At 39.6% G+C, this 12,173-nt stretch overlaps 1 protein-coding gene and 1 pseudogene across 2 annotated transcripts in view; both read left to right on the top strand.

The window, feature by feature from the left end:
• Window positions 1-12,173, top strand: part of FBXO42 (F-box protein 42) — an 88,587-nt gene that overhangs the window by 22,487 nt on the left and 53,927 nt on the right. For both annotated transcript variants that reach the window (XM_069479395.1, XM_069479396.1), the window contains exon 2: window positions 10,485-10,751. In XM_069479395.1, coding sequence (XP_069335496.1) covers window positions 10,502-10,751 — 250 coding nt within the window. In that variant the 5' untranslated portion in view covers window positions 10,485-10,501. The remainder of the gene's footprint in view (window positions 1-10,484; window positions 10,752-12,173) is intronic.
• Window positions 3,413-3,901, top strand: LOC138389180 (ran-specific GTPase-activating protein pseudogene; annotated as a pseudogene).

Raw genomic sequence — 12,173 nt, 5'->3', positions numbered from 1 at the left:
GAGTGTACAAATATCTGTTTGAGTCCCTGCTTTCAGTTCTTTCGGGTGCTGTCTTCCATAGCACCTATACCTCTGTAGAGTTCTGTATGTATGATCTATTTGACTGTTAAAAATTAATTTAAAAAAGGCAAAGCCTTCTTTTTCTTCTCAGAGATGATGTTCTTAAATTTTATATGTCTTTCAAGGTAATTTTTAATTCTTTTTATATATATGTGGAATATAATTTTGGTTTATTTTTCAACACAAATGGGATTATATTAATATTATTTTGCATTTTTTGCATAATACTTTGTCTTGGAGATCTTTTCATGTCAATATATGCTGAAATACCCACATTTTAAAAAACTAATCCTTTAAGTTCTGTAGTTTGGGTATAGCTTAATTTATCTACCATTATTCTCTTATTAATGGACATTTAAGTTTTGCAAGTTTTTGTCATTAAAAGAAGATGCAACAAACCTCCACTTGCACATACATTTTTTATCACATTAATGAATGTTTGTGTTGGAAAGATACCTGAAAATTACCTCACTGAGTCAAAGGATTTGCACATTTTAAATTGATAAGCATTGTCAAATCCAGTGGTTTTTCAAATTTTTCTTCTTGTGTATGGATTCTGCCTGAGTAATAGCAAAAACACTTGTATAAGATATGTAGATATATTTAGAAAAAAATGTAGATCAAAGTAGAATTGCCTTTAATTTCTTTAATTATGAGAAAAGCATTTCAGGATACAGAACTGATTATGCAAAGTAAAATACATTAAATTTTTAAAAATTCCTTCTATTGAAACCGATCTGCATTGGATGAGTAAACCAGAAAGATGTTAGACCTTCTTAAACTGAAGCCATGAAGTGGTGATTATTTTAGCCATTTTTAACCCAGAGAACACTTGTTTTCCTTATTTCAGGGACTCCTTTGCATCTTGAAGAGTTTTCTAACTTATGTAATTTTGCAATGAGGTTCAGACTCGTTCTCTTTTTTTTTTTTTTTTTTTAAGTAGCACATTGCTTGAGAAACTGATATTTAAAACTTTGGTTTCTGGGCTGGGCAAGGTGGCTCATGCTTGTAATCCTAGCGCTTTGGGAGGCCAAGATGGGAGGATTGCTTGAGCTCAGGAGTTCCAGACCAGTGTGAGCAAGAGGGACACCCTGTCTCTACTAAAAATAGAAAAATTAGCTGGGTGTGGTGGCACATACCTGTAGTTCCAGCAGTTCCAGATACTGGGGAGGCTGAGGCAGGAGGATCGCTGGAGCCAGTTTGAGGTTGCAGTGAGCTGTGATGATGCCACTGCACTCTACCCAGGGCCAACAGAGCGAGACTCTGTCTCAAAAAGAAAACAATACCTTTAGTTTCTGTGGAAAGTTATGTAACCCTATGGTTTGATAGTAATATCCCCAATAACAGTTATAAAGTTTGACTGATAGAATTAATTTCAGCTTAAAAGATAAAAGAAAAAAAGGTATTACAGGTAAATCTTGTTAAAAATATAGACCTTAAGAATTTAGTGGAGGAAACACATGAGTAAAACATAAATTTGACTAGCCACCTGAGGAAAAGAGCAATTAAGCTATTTCTAAAAAAAAAAAAAAAGATCAGGTTGCATTCATCTTTCACACACTTTTGCTAGTAGCCATCATCATCTCTAAATATTTTTCTAGTGTTAGGAAATGGTTTCCCAGCATAACTGGAAACAGATAGTTTTTATTTATTTATTCATTCATTCATTGATAAATGAGTCTCTCTGTTGCCCAGGCTAGAGTGCAGTGGCATCAGCTGAGCTCACAGCAACCTCAAACTCCTGGGCTCAAGCAATCCTTCTGCCTCAGCCTCCTGAGTAGCTGGGACTACAAGCATGTGCCACCATGCCCAGCTGATTTTTTCTATATATTTAGTTGTCCAGCTAATTTTCTTTGTATTTTTAGTGGAGATGGGGGTCTCACTCTTGCTCAGGCTAGTCTCAAACTCCTGAGCTCAAACGATCCATCCACCTCGGCCTCCGAGAGTACTAGGATTACAGGTGTGAGCCACTGCGCCCAGCCAGATAGTTTTAATTTAAGTTAGCCTTAAATATACATACACAGTTGTTAAAAATAAAATTCAGACTCTACACATCTTGTTTTAATTGTCCATTTTTTTTTTTTTTTATTTTATAAAAAATTATTTAAAAAAATTTGAGACAGAGTCTCACTCTGTTGCCCGGGCTAGAGTGAGTGCCGTGGCGTCAGCCCAGCTCACAGCAACCTCAAACTCCTGGGCTTAAGCGATCCTCCTGTCTCAGCCTCCCGAGTAGCTGGGACTACAGACATGCGCCACCATGCCCGGCTAATTTTTTGTATATATATATATTTTAGTTGTCCATATAATTTCTTTCTATTTTTAGTAGAGACGGGGTCTCGCTCTTGCTCAGGCTGGTCTCGAACTCCTGACCTCGAGCGATCCACCCGTCTCGGCCTCCCAGAGTGCTAGGATTACAGGCGTGAGCCACCGCGCCCGGCCTAATTGTCCATTTTTTAATAAAGCAAGTAAATACTAAAATATAATATGACATAAGAATGATTCCTCAAAATACTGATTCATGTTCATGTTGTCTTTAGGGTGTGTGTGTGCGCGCGCGTGTAAGGTTTCCTTTCTTAGAGATTATGATCTTCCAACTTGTTCAGGTTTTTAAATTTCCTTTTATGAAACTATGATGATATTAGATGGTAGGATTTTTTTCCTGGTGTGTGTGGTTTCTTTTGTTTTTGTTTTTTTCCTTATTTGGAAAAATAAAAAGTTGTCAACCCCATGTCAATTCCTTCCCACCAAAAATAAAAATAAAAATGCTGATCTGTGAAATTCAGAAGTCTGGGAACTGTTGTGATAAAGCCTTTTCCCAAAAGGCTAAGAAAACCCTGACATGCAGTGGTTTTTACACATCCCTCCTGGTTTGTCAGAGTGAGGGCATGTAAAGGCAGAAAAATCCAAACATCTTAAAAATAATAATTTGCTTAGATATTGTACATTTTCTTTTTTAATTTAAGAATAAAAATTTCTATTTCTTCATGCCTCATTTTTCTCCTCCCTTTGCGTAGCTTCATGTAAGTCTGTGGCCATCTAAACTCTGATTTTATTATTTTTTTATATGAAATTTCTGTTTGTTTCATCAGAATATCTGGGAATTAAGATTTGCGTTTTGGCGGGGCGGAGGGAAGAGCGGGTGGGCTGGAGGCGCCGGCGCCAGACGCGGGGGGAAGGAGCTAGGAGAAGCCGCGAGAGGCCGCGGAGCCAACGGCTACCAACTAGCCGCCGCCGCGCCCCCATGGTGGCCACCAACTACACGCGTGAGGACCACAATACCTCCACTGAGAACGCACATGAGTCCAACCATGACCCCCAGTTTGAGCCCATAGTTTATCTTCCTGAGCAAGAAATTAAAACCCTGGAGGAAGATGAAGAGGAGCTTTCTAAAATGCGGGCAAAGCTGTTCCGATTTGCGTCAGAGAGTGATCTTCCAGAGTGGAAGGAACGAGGCACTGGCGACGTCAAGCTCCTGAAGCACAAGGAGAAAGGGACCATCCGCCTCCTCATGAGACGGGACAAGACTCTGAAGATCTGCGCCAGCCGCTACATCACGCCGATGATGGAGCTGAAGCCCAATGCAGACAGCGACCGTGCCTGGGTCTGGGACACCCCCGCTGGCTTTGCGGACTAGTGCCCCAAGCCGGAGCTGCTGGCCATCCGCTTCCTAAATGCTGAGAATGCACAGAAAGTCAAAACAAAGTTTGAAGAATGCAGGAAAGAGATTGAAGAGAGACAAGAGAAAGAATCGGGCAAAAACGATAATGCCGAAAAAGCGGCTGAAAAGCTAGAAGCTCTCTCGGTGAAGGAGACCAAGGAGGAAGCTGAGGAGAAGCAATGAATCGTCTTATTTTATTTCCTTTTCCTTTCTTTCTTCTTTTTTTAAATTTTGCCCTGCCCTTCCTTTTCGGTTTTATTCTGTTTTGTTTTTACAAGGGACTTTATATAAAGAACTGAATTCCAACATTCAGGTTGGTTTTGTTTTCTAAGTTTTTGCCCTATTGAAGAGAGGACTTCAGAAAATCCATTCCCTAGTCATGAAAATGTACTGTGCTAACTTTCTTTTCCATAGTGGAAACACTTATTTATAGTCATCAAAAATAGTGAATAAAGACCACATTGGGAACCTGGGGTAGGGGGTAAGATTTGAGTTTTGTTATTGTCTCTAAAATGAATTCATAAAGCTGTGCTTATTTATTCATTCAGCAAGCTTTTGCCGAGTGCTTATATTGTGTAGCAGGTAGTGGATGTAGAAAGTAGAATTATTTTCTGTTGTGCCCTAATGGGAGGAGAGGGCAAGGCAAGCAAACAACTGCAGAATAGTAATTGCTAGTATGCAGACAGGTGATATTATAAGTGCATAGAGGGAGAGATAAGGTGTGCTTTAACTGAGCATTTCTGTAACCTGATGCAGTCAATTTTGAGTTAATTCAGGTTACCACTGTTACACTATAATGATTTTGCAATTTTTTTTAATTTTCTTGCCTTTTGCATTTTTCTTGCTTTTTTCTGATAATTGTTTTTGAGAGGAAAAAAAAACTCATGGCACTTACTAGCCTAGAAAAATGTACCTTTTTCCCTCCTCTAACTTCCCTTCTGATTTATACTATATTTCACAATGAAGCCTTCTGTTTAAAATTACTGTTATATGTTAAATTATTATTACAATCAGAATTCTGTACTTAGTGCATTATTACCATCTTTTCTTTAAAGTCTAACAATTCACAGCCTGAACAAGAGCGAGACCCCATCTCTATAAAAAATAGAAAAATTAGCTGGGCACGGTGGCGTGTGCCTGTAGTCCAGCTACTTAGGAAGCTGAGGTGGAAGGATCACTTGAGCCCAGGAGTATGAGATTGCAGTGAGCTAGGCTGATGCCACTGCACTCTAGCTCGGGCAACAGAGCAAGAACCCTGTCTCTAAATAAATAAATAAATAGATAGAATTAAACTTCCATTATACTTTTTCTGTTAAATGAAACATTTTGCTGGACCTAGAATGTATGGTTCTCCATATGGAACTTTCAGAACCTAGAGTATCTTCATTGATGATTGAAACCAGTACATTTTTCTTGACTATATTTAGTAATAACAAATCCTTTGTTACATATGGGTATGGAGAATGGCCCTGAGAACTGGTCCATTTCCACTATTACTTTGTCATAAGGTGCTTCCATTTAATATCAGCCATTGTAAAGAATAGTAAGAAAGTATGCTGATGGGTAGTTTTGGGGAATACTTTATTTTTCTATTTCATTGAAGGGAATCTTAATTGGATAACATTCTGAGTTAACCACTTTCTTTTAAACTGCAGCTGATATGTGTTATTATATTTGGAATGCTTTATAGAAACAGCTCTCTGAATTTGCTTGTCAAAATAGCTCACGGTTTGCTAATAGCAATAGTAGTTATGCCAAATTATTCTATCTCTAGACTTTTTTGTCAAAACATCGACTGTCAGTAACTAAGGAGTCTCCGGATGATGAGCTTTGTTAATGTAGATAAAATATTAAATAGTGGGCGAGGGGGAGTGGCTCATGCCTGTAGTCCTAGCACTCTGGGAGGCTGAGGCAGGAGGATCACTTGAGGTCAGGAGTTCAAGACCAGCCTAAGCAAAAGCAAGACCCTGTCTATACAAAAAATAGAAAAAGTTAGCCAGGTGTGGTGGTACGCACCTGTAGTCTCAGCTACTCAGGAAGCTAAGGCAGGAGGATTACTTGAGCCCAGGAGTTTGAGGATGCAGTGTGCTATGATGACGCCACTGTACTCTACCCAGGGTGACAGAGTGAGACTCTGTCTCAGAAAAAAAAAAAAAAGAAAGGTCAGAATTCAAAGAACCAGAGAAGTATGTTCATTACCACCAATAAAATATCTTGACAGCATTCAATGACATGTAAGGTAGGGTCTGATATTTCCTGAATGTGCTAATGATGTAATTTCTATTATAAAATAATGAAAGATTGACACAAAGGTATTCCAAGTCAGTAAACCTTGCACTCATTGGAATGCCTAGTGCTAGGAAGGCAAAGATGTGGGCCAATGGTCCCTGCCCTCAGGGAGCTTGGTTTCCAGTATGTTGACTTCAGTTTGTGGTTTCTCCCAAAGACCCATCACTTTGGGGAAACCAAGAAAGCTGAACACAGATATGTGAAGGGTGAAGAATGTTTGTTTTAAACAGTTTCATGAAAATCACATTCATCGAGTTAATACACTTACATGTGAAATGTTTTGTAGGGCTTCTTTTGGCATGAAAGCAAGAAAACCTCAGAGTTTCAAAATGCCTCCACATCCTTGGGGAGTGTAAGTGATGATTTCATTACCTAATCATGGAAATGAAAATGAAGGACTGAGCAGATTGATGTTGGGCGTGTAATTGCTGAGGAATTACATCTGTGCTCACCCTGTCTGTTCTTGGTATCTGTGCCCAGGGCCAGGTTAGCAAACATGTCCTTCAGGGGTATGGGGCTTGATGTTTTTGTGGACAGTGAAATGGTTGAATGGTGAAAATTAGGTGTGTTAATTGTACTTTGAGAAGATTTGGAAAGGGAGTAAGTTTTATTGAGTGAAACAAAGTTATTTTGCTTGGGAATAAAATAGTAGTATAAATGAATTTCTGCAGTCTCCATTGACTCACTTTTTTCTGAAATAGACCTTAGGCTCACAGTCTGTCAAAATGTACAAGGTAGCAACTGTATTTGAGATGCTATATTTAATTTAAATGTGAATGATGCAGGCAAACTGAAAGAATCCCTTTCTTTGGACTCTTTTTCCTTGGTGAATTTTAGAGCTGAGTAGGGGTTACAAAAGAAAGTTGCTGAGTGCAGCATACATCTATAATTCCAGCTACCCTAGAGGCTAAGGTGGGAGGATTGCTTGAACTCAGGAGTTCAGGGCCAGCCTGGGTAATGTTGTAACAAGACCCTGTCTCGAAAGAAAAAGAAAAGATATATAAATAATATATATAAAATATATCTGAATATATAAATATATATATATGAGAAAGTAAGTTAGGGAAGATAGCCAGTGGGAAGTGATAATATGCAAGGGAACGAATAAGAAGGAATATGGGAAATGATATTTTTTCCAGTAATAAAAAGCATCCTTTGATTTTTTTTTTTTTTTTTTTTTGCCGGAAAACTATTTCTATTTTTACTTTATATTTTACAGGACTGTACTCTGTGCTTTTTAGGATAGGAGTTAGGGCCGGAAATATTGAAAGCCCTTCCTCTAACAAGTTGAACATGTTGAAAAATAGCTCACCTAAAGTGGTAGAAAGAGGCCTGACTACCTAGGATCCTTTATCTAATACAGTGTTCAGCAAACCCATTATAATATTCTTCTCTTTGAGGGAATGGAGGTAATTGCTGCCCTCCCACTGTCTTGCTTCTCCCCCGACACCACAAGGAGGATTTAGGCCACTCTACTACTTTCTAGTAGCCACCAGTTGCTGATGATCACTAAGATTTTAGCAGGCACTTTGCTAGGACACAGTATTGTGAACTTTAAGCTAATTTGGTAGATAAACTATCTTGAAAGCAGTGTGAGTTTTGCTTCATGTTTCCATTTTTCTTAATGTCATCATTCTTCCAGTTTTTCTTTTCTTTTTTTTTTTTTTTTTTTTGAGACAGAGTCTCGCTTTGTTGCCCGGGCTAGAGTGAGTGCCGTGGCGTCAGCCTAGCTCACAGCAACCTCAAACTCCTGGGCTTAAGCGATCCTCCTGCCTCAGCCTCCCGAGTAGCTGGGACTACAGGCATGCGCCACCATGCCCGGCTAATTTTTTCTATATGTATTTTAGTTGGCCAGATAATTTCTTTTTATTTTTAGTAGAGACGGGGTCTCACTCTTGCTCAGGCTCGTCTCGAACTCCTGACCTTGAGCGATCCACCCGCCTCGGCCTCCCAGAGTGCTAGGATTACAGGCGTGAGCCACCGCGCCCGGCCATCTTCCAGTTTTTCTAAAGGTGTTGTACATAATTAGTATATAAATTACTAGAGTGGTAGAGATGAGGTAGGAGGTTTCTGTTCTCTGCTCTCCCCTTGCCTTCACTTTTTGGAACATTTCAGATCTTTCTCAAAGCCCCAAAGTATATTTCAAGATCACTCTTCTTCTTCCTATTATTTCTTATTTGTCTTTTCATCAATGATAAAGGGAATGCTAGAAATTTATAAGGTGGGGTGGCATAGTGAATAGTCTGGGTAGATGTGTATGGAGCAAGGGGGAATAAATGTATTAAAAGTAATGAAATTAACTCAAATGTCCCTTCAAGAAAGGACATAACTGCCCATCTGTAAGGAGTATAGTTCAAGCTGTTAGCTCCTTCAGGGCCTTCCTCAGCTTTGGAGCCAAGGTCATACTCTTCTCGGAGTGGCCCCCAGCTAATGGCAGAGCAAAAGAGTGACATAAGAGCCTTGCCCTTCCCTCCCAACACTAGATTCCTCTAACTGGCTCCTTTGCTCCTGAGCTCTCTGTTGGACAGGCTTTGTCAGGTCTGCGTTGAAGTCTGATGGCTCCTTCCACTCAATCCGGCTTCCTTTACGCTTCTCACAGAAGTTAATTCCCATTACATTCCAAATTCTATTTAGCATCTGCTTCCTGGAGAATCTAACCTGTGACACAGTTCTTACATAAATCATCCTATTTCCTTCATTTTACTATTTTTACCTCAGGCTTTGCATGTAATGTCATGGAAGTGGTGTAAATGAATTGTCTGCCTTTGTGTGTATGTTTTAACATGTTATGCTCTTTCTAGAAAATTTAGGGAATACAGGTAAGCACAAAGAAGAAATAAAAAATTATCTATACTATGTCCACTAGAAGCAAATGGCTTATTTAGAGAAGTGCATAAATATTCAGCTCATTTGAATTCTTCACATCTGTGTAACCAATACCCAGTCAGGAAACAGCTCTTTAGCAGTACCCCACAACTCTCATCCTCACTTATAGCAGCATAAATTAATTTTGCCTGGTTTTGAACTCGATATAAGTATAATCATATAGTATGTACTCTTCTGTCTTCTTTAGCTCAACATTATATTTGAGAGATTTAGCCATATGTGTGTGTCTGTTGTTCTTTGCTGTATAATATTTCATTGTGTGAATGTACCACAGTTTTATCTGTTCTGTTGTTGATGAACATTGAGGTTGTTTCCAGTTTTTTACTACCTGGATCTGTTATGATGTTTTCTATCATGAACATTGCCTTGTAGCTGGTTAAGCCTATTAGAACATTTATTATCCTCTTAAGTGAATCATGTAAAAGCTTAGAAAAACTGTTATTTCTTAACCCATATCCTCAGAATGTTCTTATTACTCTTTGCAGGACTCAGAGTTAGTTTTTCCTTTGAAGTTTGAGGTCTTGGATCATTGTTACTGGCCAAGAAGGCTAATTGCTATTCCCTTTGCTATCTGTCACTCAGATCCTTGAGTTAGAGGAATTGTTGAAGAACAAACTTTCCGGTTTTATGGTTATGCTAAAACGTAATTACCAGGCTGGGAGCGACCACTCACTCCTGTAATCCTAGCACTCTGGGAGGCTGAGGTAGTCGAATCATTTGAGCTCAGGAGTTCGAGACCAGCCTGAGCAAGAGCGAGACCCCGTCTCTACTAAAAAAATAGAAAGAAATTAGCTGGAAAACTAAAAACATATATAAAAAATATTAGCTGGGCATGGTGGCGCATGCCTGTAGTCCCAGCTACTCGGGAGGCTGAGGCAGGAGGATTGCTTGAGCCCAGGAGTTTGAGGTTGCTGTAAGCTAGGCTGACGCCATGGTATTCTAGCCCAGGTGATAGAGTGAGACTCTGTCTCAAAAATAAAATAAAATAAAACAAAACAAAACTTAGTTACCATTCTGGTTTTCAGTGGAGATAAAAAATATAATCAGAAGGCTTTAGGCCAGGTGCAGTGGCTCATGCCTGTAATCCTAGCACTCTGGGAGGTCTGGGTGGGAGGATCACTTGAGGTCAGGAGTTGGAGACCAGCCTGAACAAGAGGGAGACCCCGTCTCTACTAAAAATAGAAAGAAATGATCTGGACAGCTAAAAATATATATAGAAAAAACTTAGCCAGGCATGGTGGCACATGCCTGTAGTCCCAGCTACTCGGGAGGCTGAGGCAGAAGGATTGCTTAAGCCCAAGAGTTTGAAGGTTGCTGTGAGCTTGACGCCACGGCACTCTAGTCTGGGTAACAGAGTGAGACTCTGTCTCAAAAAAAAAAAAAAAAAAAAAGGAAGGCTGTGGGAATGGGGTGGATATTTGAGCTTGTACCTGTCAAATTAAGATCGTACTCAACTAGTGTGAGAAAGTGCTGAAGAGCAGATTTCATACTGAGGGTAGAAAAGAAATTATGAACAGCTTGGATACACATGCCTGAATGTTTCCAAGCTTCTTCCAGTTGAATACTGATGTTTGTTTCTTACCTACTGTAGCTGTCGAGTGGAATGTCATGGCCAGTTCCTCGGACAGTGAAGATGACAGTTTCATGGCTGTTGACCAAGAAGAAACTGTGCTGGAAGGGACAATGGAGCAAGATGAGGAGCCCCGTCCAGTATTGGAGGTTGAGGAGACTAGACATAATAGGTCCATGTCAGAGCTGCCAGAAGAGGTTTTGGAGTATATCCTGTCCTTTCTCTCACCATACCAGGAACACAAAACTGCAGCCCTTGTCTGCAAACAGTGGTATCGACTTATCAAAGGTACTGTGGGAAGGAGAAAGGTTTATTTCAGATTTCATTGAATGATTTATTTTTAGACTGCCAATTTCATTTTCTCTTTTCTTCCTTAAATGTATTGTGGTTATAAAACTTAGTATTTGACAATTAACACTGCATTTTTCTTCTGACCTTGGTTAGTTTTATGAACAACTTGAATATTACAGTATTTAATCCCATTTGCAGTTTTAATGTGAGGATTCTTTTTAAAAACCTTCATATTCTTGGGCCGGGTGCAATGCCTCACGCCTGTAATCCTAGCACTCTGGGAGGCTGAGGTAGGAGGATTGCTTGAGGTCAGGAGTTCAAGACCAGCCTGAGCAAGGGCGAGAGCCCGTCTCTACTAAAAATAGAAAGAAATTAGCTGGACAACTATAAATATATATAGAAAAAAATTAGCTGGTGCATGCCTGTAGTCCCAGCTACTTGGGAGGCTGAGGCAGGAGGATTGCTTGAGCCCAGGAGTTTGAGGTTGCTGTGAGCTAGGCTGACGCCATGACACTCTAGCCCGGGCAACAGAGTGAGACTCTCAAAAAAAAAAAAAAAACAACTTCATATTCTTGGAGTTGATCTGGTAAATTATATTGCTTTTTTTTACTCCCTCCCTTCTCATCAATTATATTGTTTTTGAATGGACTATTTAGGGATGGGTATGGGATAACAGTAATAGCTAACATGTATATAGTTCTTACCATGTGTCAAGTACTGTAGTAACTACTTTACAATCTCACAGCAAACTATGAATAGAATGTATTAGACTCTTTGATTCTGTAAAATTAAAAAAAAAAAAAAAAGAAAAAAAAATGAATAGAATGTGCTCCATTTTATAGATGAAGAAACTGAGTGAGGCACAGTTAACTAATTTACATAGGATTAACGCAGGATTAAAGATTCATAGTAAGCATGGCACAATGGCACCTGCCGGTAGTCCCAGCTACTTGGGAGGCTGAGGTGGGAGGGTTGCTTGACTCCAGGAGTTCTGGATTGTAGTGCCCTATGCTGATCAGGTGTCTACACTAATTTTGCCATCAATATGGTCACCTCCCAACAGCAGGGGACCACCAGGTTGCAAGTTTCACATTCAGACAATCTGGGTTCTTTTTTTTTTTTGGATACAGTCTTGCTCTGTTTCCCCGGCTAGAGTGCAGTGGCATCAGAGTAGCTCACTGAAACCTCACACTCCTAGGCTCAAGCGACCCTCCTGCTTTAGCCTCCCAGAGTGCTAGGATTACAGGTGTGAGCCACCAGGTCCAGCCTAAGAGTCCATACTCTTGATGAGGATACATATTGTCTCTCAAGATAGTTAATTTTAGCAGATGTGTGATAGTGAAAGCATTTGCTGCTTGATTTTATCTCTAAGCAGTAAAGACCCTATGCATATCTTTTACTTTAAAAAGTGTTTCTCCT

Source organism: Eulemur rufifrons, chromosome 8 (genome assembly GCF_041146395.1).
Source record: "Eulemur rufifrons isolate Redbay chromosome 8, OSU_ERuf_1, whole genome shotgun sequence".
NCBI lineage: Eukaryota > Metazoa > Chordata > Mammalia > Primates > Lemuridae > Eulemur > Eulemur rufifrons.
Note: the sequence above shows the minus strand (reverse complement) of the source record. Positions and strands in the feature narration are given on the sequence as shown.